The sequence below is a fragment of the Primulina huaijiensis genome, chromosome 3 (assembly GCF_012295235.1).
Source record: "Primulina huaijiensis isolate GDHJ02 chromosome 3, ASM1229523v2, whole genome shotgun sequence".
Lineage (NCBI taxonomy): Eukaryota > Viridiplantae > Streptophyta > Magnoliopsida > Lamiales > Gesneriaceae > Primulina > Primulina huaijiensis.
Window position 1 is genome coordinate 29,462,390 of NC_133308.1, and position 17,896 is coordinate 29,480,285.

Genomic DNA, 17,896 nt, shown 5'->3' on the forward strand with positions numbered 1-17,896 from the left:
ACTTGAATCATATGGGTTTTTATGGTGTTTTAGAATGTGGCTCACAAGTTTTTGATAATCATTTAATTACTGCTCTTGTTAAACGTTGACGACGCGAGACACACACGTTTCATTTTACATGCGGTGAAGCAACTGTCACGTTACAAGATGTTTCAATAATTTGATGTCTAACAATTGATGGTGTAGCAGTTACTAGAATAGATGTGTCACATACATTTGAGGATTGGCAACACATATGTTTTGATTTGTTGAGATTTGTGTCATCATCAAAACATTTGAAAGGTGGTCATTTGTCTATGACTGCACTACACAACCATTACATGTATAACCTTGTTAATGATAATAGTTCAAAAGTAGATGTTGTGAAACATAACCGTTGTGTAACGTTAAAGATTATTGGAGGAATATTGTTCCCTGACTATCAAAGAGGGACTGCTAGACTCATGTTTTTGCAACTGCTACGAGATATTGATAATGTAAAGTGCAGTTTTAGCATTTCTATACCGTGAGCTGTGTAACGCAACACGTATAGAAAAAACTACAATGGATGTACCTTTATATATACCGCAGGTATAAATAATGTATTGTGATAATTTAACACACATTTTTTTTTATATTTGTTTAACTATTTTTATTATTATAAGCAGATATGGGCATGGAGCAGGATTAAATGTGTTAACCCCGACCGAGATGGGTTGGCATTAGTTGTACCTCTCATTGATCCAGATACTATTATTCCAGTTTCTCTATATGGTGCACGGTAATATTTAAAATTTATTTTCGTAATATCATGTATATCTATTATAATTTTTTTATATAATTTTATTTGTTAAATTGTAGGTGAAAAAATGGATTTAGTTACACACATTCGCCCACACATGCTATACGAATTATAAGAAATTTTCTAGATCGTATGAATAATAATGAGGTATTATTGAATGTTTAGTATTTTATTCCGATTAAATGAATTTTAAAATTTATTACGATAAAATGAATTTTGAATTGTAACTTTTATATTTTTACAGTTTAATTGGATCGTTCACAAGAAAAATGACATAGATGTAAAAACGATTATTGATTCATACGACAACAAAATATGGCGATGTGTTTGTCCCCTTATTTGCTTTGACATCGTGGAGATGCATCGTCTTAATCGGGTGATGCGACAAATATTAACGAAGATAAACAATCCAAATTCAAATGAACATTCAAAGAACTCGTCTTTGACAATCCGAGTGAGGAACAATCGACAAACGCCACAAAGTATTAAACTTTGATAAGTTTGATTTGAGAAACAAACAAATGTGTATACAAAGCCAAGCTTTGAAAAGTTGAGAGAAAATCTCACCAAAATATTATAAAACTCAATAATCTAAAAAAATTACAATCACAAATTTTCGTCCATATAACATTTAAAAATCAAAAAGATACTCAAAATCTAATTACTTAATTAATTTGAACTCTAAACTAGGTAATTAGGTCTTCTTCACGCTGGCGGCGCGCTCGGGCTGTAGTATTCTGCCGCTTGAGCGCCAGGTCTCTTGGACTTATACAGTACTGACCGAAGATTTCGGTTGGGAATAAATCTAGCAAGCGGATTAGGTCAAGTTATTGTAAATAGATGATGAGTCCAAGTATCGATCCCACAGAGACTAATAGTTAATTACTAGAATTTATATCACTTAACTTAAGCTAGACAACATAAATAAAAAGATGATATATGGATTATTAATTTAAACTATTAAATAAAATAATTACAATTAAAAACGACGAATTCAACGATCAAGGAGATATTCAAATTCAAATAAAGAACTAAGACACACAACGGTACCAAACTCTACTATGTTTACACGTGTTGAAATTTAATTAATTATTTAATTCTTGACAATCAAGGTGAAATTTCAAATTTTATTTATTAAATGATTCCTCGAGTCAATAAACATATTTAAATCTAACAGTCCAATTATTTCTTATTGAATTTAATTAGATCTAAATGCATTAAATTTTCGTGGAAATTCAGTTTTCACCTAAAACCGCACACAAAAAAAAATTTTATTTCTAGTCAGTTTAATCATATGTTGATGATGTCTTTGTTGCTATGTTTAACCAATCATATTTCGATTCGTGATTAATCAACAAACATATAAATAATTGATCATGCTATTAACAAGAAATATTAAACCAACACCAATCAATAATTAAAATCAAAGAAAATAATATATTGAAAATAAACAAAACATCAAACAAAGTATTCTTTGGCCCTATCGTGGTCTTAGTATAAATAAAATTATTCAATAACTTCAAAACAAAAGTGAAAATTCATGTTTAAGTACAGAGAAGAAAACAAAACAAAGAATGAGTGAAGGAATTCTCAGTGATTTGTGGCGTGTGTTGAGGAATTCCTCATGCTTTTGTCTTTGTCTTCCTCTCTGGTGTTGTCTTCCGTGTCGTCTTATGTTCACTTCTGTTTTGCACTTCTGTCTTCTCTTCCTTCCTCTGTGTCTATCCTCTCCTCCTCCCTTCCGTTCTGTCTCCTCTGCCTCCTTTTCTTCTCTGTATGCTTCTGTCTCCCTGTTTCTTTCCTTTCTTCTCTCTCCTCCTCTATTCTGTTCTCTTCCTTCTGCCTCTTTTCTGCGCTAGTTTTTCTCTCTTTTTTGTGCATCCCTTCTTTCTGCTCACATCTCGCCCTTTTATATTTCTTCATGGGCCTAATCCTCCAACTCCTTGAAGCTCATCTCATTTTTAAATATTGTAGAGATTTTATTTTTCAATTTTGAGGCTTCCTCTCTACCATATCAGCATAGATTTTCTTCCAAAACTTCAATATTCTCAAGATAATAAAATATAAGAATATTTTATTTCCTTTCTTTTGCTATTTTGTTTCCTTTGAAGTTTTGTAAAATCATCTTATCTCTCAAATTATGCATTTTTCATCTTTTATTCAAATCTACAAATATTATTAAATTAATTCATATAAGCACAAAATTAGGGATATTAATTACAGATAAACACAAATATTATAAAATAAAATCCCTAGAATCGCTATAATCACTATAAGATTTGGGCTTATCAAGTACTATGGCGCTCGGGCGGTAAGATGTTACCGCTCGGGCGCCAAGTGCTCTGGAATTCTCGTCTTGGCCGTAAGTATGGCGCTCGGGCGGTAATATGTTCACGATCGGGCGTCAGGCACGTGCTCGGAGCTATCGGGTCTGGAGTCTTGATTTGGCTTCCTCTTCATAATTTTGCACTTGAATGACATTGAAGTCTCTTCTAACTTCATTGTTATGCATGCCGAATTCTTTGAAGCTTTGAATCACAAGATTTAGCACATCATGCTTGGTCAGATTCATATCATACTCCCCTTCTTCAAAAAGATTTGTCCTCAAATATTGGCTACCTACGCAAAAACGAAGCACGTTAGTAATAAAAAGAATTAAATTATCAACATGCTTACATTTCAACACTAGATTGTAGGCGCCGTCACCGGCGTGCTCCATCACTGTTTGGAATCCCAACTCATTGGTGTTCCTTCTCATGTAATCATCAATTACAACAAACATCAAATAACAAATGACACCAAATGATAAAATACCAGTAAGCATCACAAAAACTAAGTCCATCCCTTTCTTAGACCTAGTTAACACTAAAATGATATCCATACAAGTGTACGACCATAGCTCACTAGGAATAAGACGTAGTTCATGCACGATATAAGAATCAGCGATGCAGCGCTAGACCATCGACAGACAAACGCCTAGGATGATCTCTCCATGAATGAATATTTAATTGACAACTTCAGAGTAAAATTCTTTGGATTGATTCCTAACATTTTATCCACAACTTCAACCAACTCCAACAAATTAATAGATCGTAATACTCGTATCGATCTAAGACATGGAATACTATATTCAATCGATCCATTATCGATAACTACATGACCACCAAAATATAATAATACATCGATATTAGACATTTTGTCGAGTAAATTTGAGAGAAAATTTAAGCATAATACTCGAAGAAGATATCTCTCAGGATATTGAAAAATTTAAGCAGAATGCTCGAGAAAATTTACAACTCATTGAAATATCATCGAAGTTCACAATATTATATAGATTATAATACGCGTCTATAAAATTAAAAATAAATTGTATAATTTTCATTGATTGATCCGACATATTTCAGAAATCACATGAAAAATTTGAAAAAGCTTCCATTATTCAAGGAAAAATACAAAATGAAGGTACTTGCATATCGAATCTTGTATAATTATTGAATGCAAAAGAACAAAAAATTAATTGAGTAGTATTGAGTATCCGTGCTTACGAAGCACAGATTTGGTGAGGTAGACGAGTATCCGTGCTTCGTAAGCACGGATTTGGTGCGTTGGCGATGAGGTGGAGCATCCATGCTTCGTAAGCACGGGTGCTCGTGAGGTGGAGCATAATCCGTGCTTACGAAGCACGGATGCTCCACCTCACCCTCAACATCCGAGCTTACGAAGCACGAATTAAAGTATTTCTGCAAAATTATTATTTTTTGAATTATTTTTGAAATAATTTTTATTTTTAAATTAATAATAAAAAAACCCCTTAACCACCGTGTGAGCACATTACTTCGAACCAAATCGAATTTGCTTCGTTTTTTTTTTTGAATTTTCAACTCGATCTTAGATCCTTGGTTTGGGTTTTCCGACTGCAGATTGTTATAATTTTTTCTTGCTCTATTTAGCTTCGATTTTGGAAGTTTTGAAGCTCGATTTCATCTTATATTGGTCGATTTGCGAGTTGTATCGAGTGAGAATTTTACTCATTCGATTTGGTTCGACTTTCGACTCATATATCGCACTAATATTTTTTATTAGTTAGTCTATTGTTATAGATTATGAAATTGTGTGAATTTGAGATAAAATTAGATCTATAAAATTGTGTCAATTATTTAATTGTGATTATTTAAATTGTCATAATATTGGTTTATGATGTTTATGAACATTTTAGTTTGGATTTTTAGCTTAAAAATTCTGTTGTTGTGAATTTTGGAAAAATAATTCATCGGTATGATATTTGAAAATTATTTATGTTACAATTATTATTGGGTTTGTATTGCGATTTCTTCGGTTAGAAATAACCAGAAGTTGAATAATTGTGAAATTAGTTTTTTTTTGGGAATTTTTTAAATTTATTATTGTATGTTTCTTGTTGGATAACATCATGAAATGAAGAAAAGAAAAACTATGGAATGATATATTTTAAAACATGTTAAAATAGCTCTTCTATCAAGATATGGTAGAGTGGTTTTTAGTAAATTCTATGATTATTTACATTGAATAGAATGGGTGTTGATTGAAAAAATGATAGCAATATAATAATTAATGAGTTTGAGTATAAGAAGAATTGAAAAGTATTGCTTCAATATAATATTAAATAATTTTGTTCCATATTAATATCCACATATTTTTATTTTTATATTTATTTGAATTTTCCTCGAATATTTGGTCCGTCTCGTTTCTTCCGCACAAATAATTCAAAACAATGGATTCTTCTTTTTATTTGATAATGACCTGGTGAATTGGGTGAGAGATAGGTGGGCAATTTCACCGGGTCGAGGTGTTGGGATGAGTGAAAAATGAGATCGCGGCAAGAGATATTCGAATTGAGCACTCTTTTCCCAAGAAGAATAAGATTACCTTGGAAACACAGAAATAACCACGTGAATGGGCGCTGGAGGAGAATCTAGCGTGACCACTCCGACGCTCAAGTCAGTGAGGGGGTTTTAGAGAGAATATGATAACAAAATGCTGTAAGAAAATTGTACAAGAAGTGAACCCCTTAATCTTACACAAACCTGGTATTTATAGAAATGAAATCTAAGATTATCTTGCTTTTAGTGTCAACCTACTAATTATGGCAATATGATTGCCCATATCATGTTTCTGACAACTTCTCTGACACGCCAACCCCTGTTCTGACAGTAATGATTGTCAAACATAAGGTAGCTCATGTTGATGAACTCGAGTGAAGTGCTAATTTCGAGGTAGCCCGGGTGAAAATCTTCCCGAGAACTTTTGTACGAGATCCCGGCCATAAGGTAGCTCGGGGAGAAAATGTCTCAGGTACTCGCCTGCCCGGCTCCTGAAGAATTTATCCTGTAAATCGACCCTGATTTGGGCTATCCCCTTAACATCCCGGGTCATCCATGACCCGGGCTCTTATTCTTACTCGCAAATAAACTTCGGGTCTATCCACAAAGTCAAATCGCGTTTTGATGACTGCGGAGGTGCTGATGGATTCCGACGTAGATGGGTTGCTTTGCTTGGAGGATTTCGTGAAGATTGTAGAAGGCGTGGGAGAATAAGAGAGGGCGAGTGATCTGAAGGAGGCCTTCAACACCGTAGGAGGGTGCATTACGCCCAAGAGTTTGAAAAGAAAGCTGAGTCGATTGGGAGTTTGTTTCGAGGAGTTAAGATTATAATGTCCGCGTAGCTTGAATGATATTGTTTGAATGATACATATATAATAATGATCTTCTTTGCTAACACCACTGCCGCATCAAATGAATAATTCTCCCCCAGTGAACCATCCATCCATTCCTTCAATCTCCTTACATCCTCTGACACCAAAACATGCTTGATCTCATCGGACAACTTCACAAATTTCATTTCTCATACGTCGCCTTAGGTTGTTATCGGTGCTTTCCTAGATAAAATCTTTAGCAAAATCACTCCATAAGCTAATATGTCAATACTAGGGGTGATCATACCTTCATTCACGTACTCTGGTGCCAGGTACCTTTTACTCCATCCTGCGGGAAGGCCAGGATAGAATTCTTGACCCTGATCTTCTCCAAATTCCACTTGGTCATGCCGAAGTTTCCAATCTTTCTTCGTCCTGAAACATGTTCCAACTCTTGAGGTTTCTGTGGACATTGTTGGAGCACCATTTTCTCGCACCCAAAACACATCGAAAGTTCTAAATTTTTTTTCGACATTCGAGACTATCCTTGTGCGACGTATGTTAATAGAAACATTCATAAGGCGTATAGATGTTATACCTGCATGTATATAACACTTGGTTCCAAATTATTCCGATTTTTAAGCTGATATAGTATTTCTTGTAATTCTCTGTGAACGGATTTTCGAACGTTTGATCGTCAAATTAGGTCCACGATCAGAAACCACGTTCCTCGCTTGGATTGCACTGGAAATCGTAAGTGATTTGTGAGTTGAGACTATAGTCTCCGAATTTTCAAAATCCGGAGTCGGTGCGGCGACGGAAGACAAGTGATAGCCGAAAATATTGTTTCAAGGACAAGAGGTGGCCGAAACTTGTTAAGGGAGGGAGGAAGGGTTTTGAGAATTTTATACTCTAGTATTGTCTGCAAAAACTTCGGTATGAATTATGACCCCTTACGGTATATTTATAGAGAGCAACTCCTGATCCCATCAGGAGTCCCTCCCACAAAGATTCGTAACCATTATTTAATTATGCAATTAACTTATTAGTTAATTTAATTCTAGACTCCTCTAAAATATTTTATGAGAATTTGTACATATTAGTAGTCACCACTATTAATATCATCATATAATCAGTAAATTTTCAATTTACTAAATAAATGATTCCGAACTCATTATAACCCTGAACGACAATCCGAGAGTGTCAATGTATCAATGATACAAGTCTTATTCATATAATGAAAATTGAAAATTATGAACTCATTCACTAAAACAGGCAATTCCACTCTCCTTTCTTAATCAGCAATTAAACTAACTTCCATTTCTTCCATCCTATGGAACCAGTTTATGAACTCCTTTATAAGCATCCAATTTGATCTCCATCAAACAATAGTCGTCAAATTCAACTCCTTGAATTTTGACTTTCTCAACGGGAGCAAAGAATCCGATATTTGTGTGACCCTCAATGGTTCAGGGATACAGCTAACCATAAGTTCACATCTCCATGTGATTCGGGATAAAATTTATTCTTATTCGGGTTTACCCTAGTTAACCCATTCTTTTCATCAACTCCTTGATCAAGAATATCAGAACTCATTTCTGATTGCACCCAACGGATCAAGGTAAGAACGTCTAGTAGCATCGCCCCATGATCCCCTATGTATCACTCCTGCAAGAACCTTAAGTCGTGATTAGCGTACAGTACGGTCCTTTCAACATATATATCTCGATGGAATCTACAACCATTGGTTTATCGAGAATTGCATATGAATTTTATAACGATGTGATTTATCTTTGAGTAATAGTGTCATGGAATGTTCATCTGAGGAATCACCTTTCCAAACTGCACATGTCTTACTCTAGTCAGAGATTCCTTACACTATTAACTCATCAGATCATATAGAATATATTTACCCACATACGGCGAATCTCCGATTACAATGCATTTGCTCCTACGTATTTCGAAACTACATCTGTATGGATGTCTAGCTAAGAAAACGCTGTGAAGGCCAAAAAGGGGATGTCTAATATAATTTATACAAGGCTGTCTACAAAAGTACAAGGAATTCTCGGACATGATTCTCGATCTTAGCATTTAATGTTTTTTTTTTTATTAAATTTGAGATCCCTCTTTCTTGTGATTAATGTAGTATTTTTTGGGTAGCTATCGATCCCAAGATGGCTGATTATTATTCTTGAAACATCATCCAGCACGGATTGAGAGCTTTGATGTTTTTTCTAAAGGTATCAGAGATTTGTTTGCTCCCAAAGTCCTATATTCGCTTGGTACATTAAACGTAGTACTTCATCCATAACAAAAATTGAACAAGCTTTTCTAATTTTCATCATTATTTCAAAAATTCATTACAACATAACCATTAAAATTTTAAGTTCGCCGTGGTGCATCCCATTCTGAAATTATATACAATTCATGTACGATTACAATGTATACTAAACCTAGCACACATAAATTTGTAGGATTCATAAAATAATACCATAATGCATACCATTCCAAGGTGCGGCTGCGATGCCCAAGAATACTGCACTTTTTACATTGATTTCATCTATGGAAAGTTTTTGAGTTAGTACCGAAATCAACACTTTTCTTGGGTGCCAGGGGCTGCACACGTGACAGCACGTGAAGACTACACACAAATACACATAAAATGAATTTATCGTTCAAATGGTGTCTAGGAACTGTGGTATCTTGAAATTTTGTAATAACAATTCTTCAGAACCCTTTCCACTCAAAAAATTTTATGGTGAAATAAAGTAGAGGATATAAGTCATGATTAATAATCACCTGCCGTCGGAGAGTACAATTTTTTCCACAAATACCATGTAGGAGAGCTACACATTTCTTCGTCACCGCATTCGTGTTTATCCAGTATTATTCAATATACCATTAAATTCTCTTACAAACAACCTCATGCATCTATGAATACAACAGTAGTTAACAAAGGGGTCCGCAACTAAGTCTGTGCAACACTTTTTTTATTCATTCTCTGTTGCTGAATTTCCATGTGACGAACAAAGTATGCAACATTGTGCGATAACAAGGAATCAATCACTCTGCAGTTCCTGCTCCACACTCTTGCGCAACAGAGCTATAACCTGAGCAGGGTCTGGAGCTCCAAAAACTGAACTTCCCGCCACAATGCAGTTAGCTCCTGCTGAAGCTGCCGTATCAATTGTTGAAGGGCCTAAACCACCATCCACCTGCAAACTCACAAAGTTTTCTCAGCTGCAAAATCAAAACTATAACAAGAAAGCCCCGTTGATAATAACATTGGTGTCTTGAACAAATTCAATGATACATGACATATCAAGTTCCAGGACTCCAAAAGTTATCAAGAGCCGAACTTGGTAAATATTTTTCCACAGACCATTGCTTGGGAGTGAGATTGTACATGGCAGCTAATGAATAATTGCTGAGATCACCACCTTAGAACCTATGATATGAACAGAAATTAAAATTGGTACAAAACCTACCGAAACTCACCTCTATATCAAGTGATGGATACTTCTTCCGCAAAGCACGAACCTAAAGATTCACTTGAACATATGTATCACACAAACTAAACTTTAGTAGTTCACAAATGAATATTGAGGAGAATTATTCATGCACCTTATCCATCATTTCCGGCATAAATTTCTGCCCACCAAATCCAGGTTCCACAGTCATAACTAGAACCAACTCCACAGGATTTTCGTCTTCAAGCTAGCAAGTATGAGAAAGGAATAATTTTCTTTTAACAATATTTGATACAGAAATAATTCTTCAGTCTCATGCTGTCCATTTACGTCTAGGTCTAGCCTTAGGAAAGCAGAAGGCATCTTACAAGTGGATACACTTCTTCAATACAAGTTCCAGGCTTCAAGGAAACACCAGGTCTCATTCCCTTTGACTTGATCTTTTGTACAAGTTCTCGCCAATTATCTGTCAAAGATACCTAATTATCATTTTTATTATCATCCTTTACACGTGATCAATCTGCAATGACAGCACATCTTAAAGTCACTGAACATAATGTATGACTGCAATTTGAGTCAATTGGTTTTCCACTCATAATCTACAGCAAAATTACAAGTGGATACACTTCTTCAATACAAGTTCCAGGCTTCAAGGAAACACCAGGTCTCATTCCCTTTGACTTGATCTTTTGTACAAGTTCTCGCCAATTATCTGTCAAAGATACCTAATTTTCATTTTTATTATCATCCTTTACACGTGATCAATCTGCAATGACAGCACATCTTAAAGTCACTGAACATAATGTATGACTGCAATTTGAGTCAATTGGTTTTCCACTCATAATCTACAGCAAAATTACAAGTGGATACACTTCTTCAATACAAGTTCCAGGCTTCAAGGAAACACCAGGTCTCATTCCCTTTGACTTGATCTTTTGTACAAGTTCTCGCCAATTATCTGTCAAAGATACCTAATTTTCATTTTTATTATCATCCTTTACACGTGATCAATCTACAATGACAGCACATCTTAAAGTCACTGAACATAATGTATGACTGCAATTTGAATCAATTGGTTTTCCACTCATAATCTACAGCAAAATTTTAACATAACCAAAAGATATTAACTTGAGTCAATTGGTTTTCCACTCATAGTCTACAGCAAAATTTTAACATAACCAAAAGATATTAATGCAGCTCAATTCATTACAGTGATAAACGAGATATGTCCAAAAGATACTACTACACCTTTGGAGACCTCCACGTGAAAAGTGAAACCAGAAGCACCAGCTTTTCCCAATGGTTCAACATAATCTAGAGGATTGGTGACCATTAGGTGGCAATCTAAATATGCGCTGCAAAAGAGATGCTCATGATTGACATTTAGACAAGGAACACCACAAAGGTATGCGATTTGTATCAGTAAGAATGGAAAGTTTACTCTGTATGCCTCCTCAGGCTTTCAATGACTGGAGAACCAATTGTTAGGTTCGGAACAAAGTGACTGTTGAATAAAGAATAAACATAAGTCATAGAATTCACCAGTTATGAGTGTACATATATGATCGTTGACAGAGAAACCAACCTACCCATCCTGCAAAACAACCATCCAAAATAATTATATCAGAAATCATGATAATGTAATCAAGCAATTGTTCCAATAAGCTGCAGGAAGCAACAAAAAAAGTTCCAAGTTTGAAAACGGATGTCATTAAGAGTCATACGAAGTTGAAGAAAGCCATAACGTAAGCGGAAAAAAATATACTGAAGCATGATAGCTATCAAGTATCAAATTTCATGTTTATACAGCAGAGAACTTTACTATTCCCCTGCATATCATTGTTGATTGTCCTTTGACATACAGTCCACAATAATGTACATTCACCCAGTTACATCAATGAAAGTCCCTCAAAGATTAAAAAAAACCAAAAGAAACACGAGACATTCGGCATAACTAGACTGAGCTAAGCGTTGGCGAAATATTAATCAGCATCCAATGTGTAAAGTTCAAATCTATTGAACTTTGTGCGACAGAATTCTGAATAGATTTGCAAGGAAGGGAAAGAAGGTACCATTATATCCATGTGAAGCCAATCCGCGCCGCATCGGACCATCCGATCCGCCTCCGATGCCAAATTTGCGAAGTCCGATGACAGCATAGACGGCGCAATTTTCGGCTTTAACATTGTTGAATTAAATGCAGCTCAGGCAAATCTAAAGAAAATAGTACCCTTTCTCAGCTAATCGATCGAAACAAATTCTCGCTCTATACCACCAAGAATTTCCAAGAACAAAATGAATTGCTTGAAATCCTAATGTATTTGGGCGAAAATTTCACTCACACCTCTCTCTCTCTCAAAGAATTTTCAAACAACTCTGTCTAAGGGGTGTATTCAAGGTAGAGATTTAAAATTCCAAAGTTGCGGATTTGATTTGTTTGGTGTGCGGTGTGCAATCTGGACTATCGGGAAAATGCTATGAAATAAGTGGGCTTGTGGGCGCCCAGGCGTAAAAACTGGAGGCCCGACAAAATTTTCGGCCAATTTAATGCTAAGCTAAAATTCATATGAATATATATCTACATCCCTATATTATTATATAGAGAATCTTTTATTTAGAGGACATTATTTTTTTTCTAAAATTGTCCTTACACCAATATTTTTTCTCAATATTGTCATTGTAAATTATTTTCAATATTATATTACCCCTTCAAATTGCATTACGATTATAATTTTACACACACCGTATGTGTATAATTTACTAGTATATATTAAAATTTTGTAGGCCCAATAAAATTAAGGAATAAAGATGTCTGCTTTATTTTCGAATTTCATGTTCAACAGTTCTGTAAAATTTTAGCGTTCTATAAACAATTTTTGCACTTTATGTGTTCGTTTCTAGACAGTAAATATGTTCAAACTCGTTCGAAATAATATAGCTAAATCTCATGTTATTTACGAATCGATTTCTTGTTATTTCCTTTGTTAAACTTTCTTTTCTTTAGCACCTAAGTTTGGTGAAGCTAAAAGTAACGATCAATCAAAGAGTTTACGTTGTTTAATTTAAAAGTCATATTTTTATTTTTTGTTGTTTCAAAGTTGGTGTCATTTAGCACCTGACATGTCTGCACTTATAAAATTTCATGTCAAACAAGTTTGGCACACCCAGTGTGACTCAAAGATGATGCCAAGTCCAATAAGTTTGTGATGAACTCGAATGGATACTTGGAATGAAAGATATATGGTTTCTGATTTTTCATATCTATATAATGATCCACACAAGATGAGATATGTATTTCTTAGGCAACTTTTGCCGAGAAAAGAATTAGCAAAGATGTTGAATAAACATGGAGGAGTTCACTTTATAAAAATAATGCATGAATAAATTCTTGGGAACATGGAGAATATATTAATCTTAATTCTTTATGTTTATATGACCGTGTTTCTAGATATGAAATGTGTATTCCTCATGCTTCCTTTCATGAGAAAATAAGACAAAATACATGTGAAAGATATTGCAAAAGAATGCATTCACAATAATGGAATGCAATATTTTATACTTAAGCATACATTGTTTCTGATATTTTAGATCCATACGATTATATATTTTCACGTGAAGGACAAGAGTGAAAGGGTGTTGTTGATCATAAACGAACAGGAAATAAATTAAAATGTGTGTATCAGAAGTTTGTGTTGTGCTCTGGTGTTGTCAACACCAGCACATAACATGCAGGAAAAATTAATTATTTAACGCACACGTAAACTTTAATAAATAAACACTAGATTTAAATTATGCATAAGTTCGAATACTTGTGCAATGTCTTATGGCAAAATTTCACTAGAAAATATGTAAATCGTTTACATAAAACAATACAAATGAGATTAACAAAACCAAATTTCTTGACACTCCAAGAAATTCAAATGCATCAAAAACTCAAACCAAATACTAGATGCATAAACAAAAAACGTATTGCTTAAAACCAGACGAAACAACTCTTCACCCAACACTTCACACAAACTCTTCATACGAAAATCTTCAACTCTGAACTCTATGTATGCTCAGAAACCAATATTTTGACCTAATTATCCTCCCATAAATACTGACATGAAAATAAGAGTTTATTAAGAATAAAAATATATTTTAAATCAAAGATAACTTATCTAAATATAAATAGCAAAGATACATCAAATTAGTCCAAAATTGCAAAACCTTTAAATATAATATTTCCATATTATAAAATAACAAAATTAATTAGGAATACAATATTCTTTTCAAAGAGCAAGGAGGTAAAAAACAAGAATGATTAGTCAAGTGAGTTTTTCAAGACAAGATGGATCAGTGCGAGAAAAATGTATAAAAAGACAGTGACATGTGTCTTATCAAGGAGGAAGTGCCAACCAATACTTACTCTAAGTTGGAGGTGATTATCAATAAAAAATTTGATGAGTTGACCAAATTAATGGTTGCAAATCTACTTATATGAAAGTCTGAATAATTTTCAAATGGCCAGTTTCGGTACGGTTCTCGGTCAAAAAATAACACGCGTCCTACATTGCTTTCCCAACAAATTGTGCTGTCAAGAGGAGGGCTCTTGTCTCCACCACACCATAGAACTGCCGGTTGCAGTGCGTTTTCTCCGTCTCTTCGGCCTTGTTTTTCGTCTTCCTCCCTTTGGTCAAGAGGAGGGCTCTTGTGTCCACCGCACCATAGAACTGTCGGCTGCAGCGCGTTTTCTACGTCTCTTCGGCCTTGTTTTTCGTCTTCCTTCCTTTGCCGCGATTAAAGCCCGACAAAAGGTTTGCCTGGTGTGTTGTTTGCGTCCATTTTCTTCCAGCTTCTCGTATTTACTTATGTACGGAATAATCGTCTTCCTCCCATTTTAGCGACCAAAGGCCAACAAAAGGTTTGCTTGGTGTGTTGTCTGCGTCCTTTTTCTTCCAGCTTCTCGTATATATTTATGTACGGAATAATTTTTAAATTTCTTCTATAAAACGTGTGAAGGATGTGCGATTTATACAGTGCATTTCTTTTTGCAGAACGATTTAGTTGACTGCTGAGAAGGTGGAAGAGAAGAGGAAAAATGGCGGAAAGAAGGAAAGCTGTAAAGGCACAAGGTTCTGCCTAAACGAAGGACCTGTTGTAATTCCCCACTTTTATTTTAATTCAGTTAGTTATCAGTGGGAAGCTCATTTTCTTTTTGTTTCCGTTGTTGTTCGTTTATTTCTCTTAAGAAAATGGATGGTGTACTAGAATTGTTCTGCTTGACATTTGACGGTACATAATTTTGTCATTAATTTTTTGGTATATATCATGGGTTTATAGTTTATCGGTTTTAATTTCTCTATTTTTCATTCGATATTTAATAAGATTGATTTGATTGAAATTTGGATGACCGAGAATTTTACCGCTCTGTTTTGTTGCATTGACTTGCTAATTTTTAATTGCGTTCCTAAGGAAGTGCTCTATACGATCTTCGAGGTGAACTCACATTGTACTTGGATACAAATAGTTGAAGCCTTAGAATTGAAATAATCTCATTCAAACTTTGTGTGAGTATGATTTGAAATTTTGAATTTTAGAGCTCCGTTTCGTTTGATAGTTTTATTTAAATTTTTAAGACGCAATTGACAAAGTTTTATGTCATACCGGATATGGCCCCTTTTCCGATCAGAGGTATTGGAATGTACGAACGTAAAAAACAATATATTCGGCTAATGGTAGCTTTTAATGCATATTTTTAATGTGTTCTGACGTTTCCTTCAATTATTTTCAGAGGTTTTATTTGATTGGAAGTGGTAGGAACAAGAGATTTTTTAGGGTGCTAATGGAGCCCTCAGATTTGAATATTAGTGAAGACCCCGTGGCTTATCCTCCTCAAGAAGTCAAGAGCTTGCTGCAAAGGATTGCTAAGGGTAATCGTGCCACTGGAGGGTTAAATTTTGTTGCCAAGGTATATGGCATTGTTGGTAAGTCTAGATAATAAAGCTCTTATAGAAGTTCAATTTTATCAAATGTATTCCTGATGTTAGAATAGAATGGTTGCTTTGTGCCCTTGTATAATCTTTTCATTGTAGTTTCATCCTTTTTGGTGGTTTAAGGCTGCATTGAATTTTTGGAATCATATTATATAATACTGGTGACAAAGCGTCGGCATATTGGATGTATCTGTGGCCATGCTATATATAGAATAGATGAGAGCCAAATAATTACCATTCCACGTGTTTCAGTTCCTTATTTACTAACATATCACACTAATGCACTATAAAGGATTTTTTGACATAGTAGTATTGCGCAGAGTTGCCCTATGATTTTATTTACCAGTCTCCTGCCATTGGACCCATGATCTCTTTTAGTGTGGTCATCATCACACGAACATCCATCGCTAACTTCCTTGTTCTTATGCCAAGTGGGGTTTTTTAGATTGAGATTTGGATTTTATTTATTTATATGATCTTGGGAGAAGATCGATCTTTTTTAACCAAAATATCAATTTGTGCATGTTATTTGGTTCAATTTTGGACAAGAATGATCTGTTTAGTATCAATTGTCTTCGATATATATTGGAGCAAAACACCCATTTCACCTCCATGGACAAAGTTTTCGTTGCTTAGTCACTTTGCCTATTATTTACCGGGGAAAATATACGAAGGATTTCATAAATTATCCATGAAAAAATACCAGTATGTGCATGTCTATTACCGATTGATTTAAAGGCAATATCTATACATTATTCATAGGTAAAATTTGTCTCATTGTCTGCCTGTACAATAAGCTTTTATCCAGTGTCGATTTGACAAAAGATTTTTTCTGTAGCTATACATATCCTATAATGCAAAGTTTACAGAAAAATGTGTCATCAACAGCAGAAGAAGGGATGCCATATGAAAACATGTTTGGTTGCAATGCTTTTCTAACACAAGCGATTCGATTAAGATGCAAGAATACCATCTGGACTATAGCTCTGGTTCAAAGACATTCCAAACAGGTGGCATATTTATTTTTTATGTTTTAATGTTTTCAGCTCTTTCCTGCTCATTAGATACGTAGTCATTAAATGTAATCACATCTATGTTTCTCTGCTATGTTGATCTCATTTCCGCCATAAATTCAAAAATAATGTATTATGAAGTGTAGATCAATATATCCATAGCAAAGAACAAGGAATGTGAACTAAGGAGTATCCTATTATTCTAATTTCTTTCATGACTTCATTCCCTAATTTTCGGATTTCAATTTTGGAGATACTTTGTCCTATACTGGAGGAAAATTGGACAAACTTTTATTTTTATCTTATTTGTATGGTAGAATGATCCTATAAACATATCACGTGTTTTTCCTTCCACCACAACAGGGAACACAGACAATGAAACATGTTATGCGTTCTTCTTTCCACCGCAGCAGCGAACATCAGGCAACAACCATTCTTCGTCCTGGCTGCTTCGTTTGGAGTTTCTGTTTAGTTCTCTCCACAGCGACAGCGGCAGCGGCCAAAGAGCAACAAAGAAGGTTGGCTTGCTCTACTCTCCACTTCCATCTTATTGTGATTTCCTCGTTCTCTACCCTCATGTGCGGCATTCTCCTTTGCTGGCATTAGAAAGCTCATACCGTGTTTGTTATTTTCCTCTCGTTTTTGTTCTGTTTTTTTCCAATTTTCTTCATTATCGGGTTTTCCCTCTTCGTGCTCTTGTCTTGCGGTGTTCTCTTCTCTTGGATTGACGGATCAGTGACTAAATGTAATGGCCAATCTACTGTCGGCTTTGGCTCCCGATTCCCCCATCGCCTGGGGATTGAAGTTGTGATTTCTATTTATTTTGTTGGAGTTTTTAGAATGTTTTTATTTGCTTGGTTGATTGTTGTGGGTCTGTGATGTTGGTTTTTTTTATTTTTCCTGTCACCATTCCACGTTTGTGATAATGCTCTGGTTTTGAAATTCTCACTAAATGCTGAGTATGTGTGATTGATAGGAAGGCA

At 34.9% G+C, this 17,896-nt stretch overlaps 1 protein-coding gene and 1 long non-coding RNA gene across 3 annotated transcripts; one reads left to right on the forward strand and one right to left on the reverse strand.

Moving 5' to 3' along the window:
* Positions 1-9,224: 9,224 nt before the first annotated feature.
* Positions 9,225-12,315, reverse strand: LOC140974515 (ribulose-phosphate 3-epimerase, cytoplasmic isoform). Its single transcript, XM_073438003.1, has 8 exons — positions 11,998-12,315; positions 11,515-11,519; positions 11,367-11,429; positions 11,174-11,280; positions 10,786-10,883; positions 10,080-10,172; positions 9,954-9,995; positions 9,225-9,670 (listed from the first exon to the last, which is right to left on the reverse strand). Exons 1-8 carry the CDS (start codon positions 12,109-12,111, stop codon positions 9,515-9,517), a joined length of 678 nt encoding a protein of 225 aa, XP_073294104.1. The 5' UTR covers positions 12,112-12,315; the 3' UTR covers positions 9,225-9,514.
* A 2,344-nt stretch (positions 12,316-14,659) lies between these two features.
* On the forward strand, positions 14,660-17,030 carry LOC140972403 (uncharacterized). 2 transcript variants are annotated; one of them, XR_012174506.1, is made up of 3 exons: positions 14,660-14,837; positions 14,962-15,700; positions 16,798-17,030. It is a non-coding gene; the product is annotated as an uncharacterized lncRNA (long non-coding RNA). The 2 variants fall into 2 exon arrangements; XR_012174505.1 differs by having other exon boundaries at positions 14,660-14,828.
* Positions 17,031-17,896: the final 866 nt, after the last annotated feature.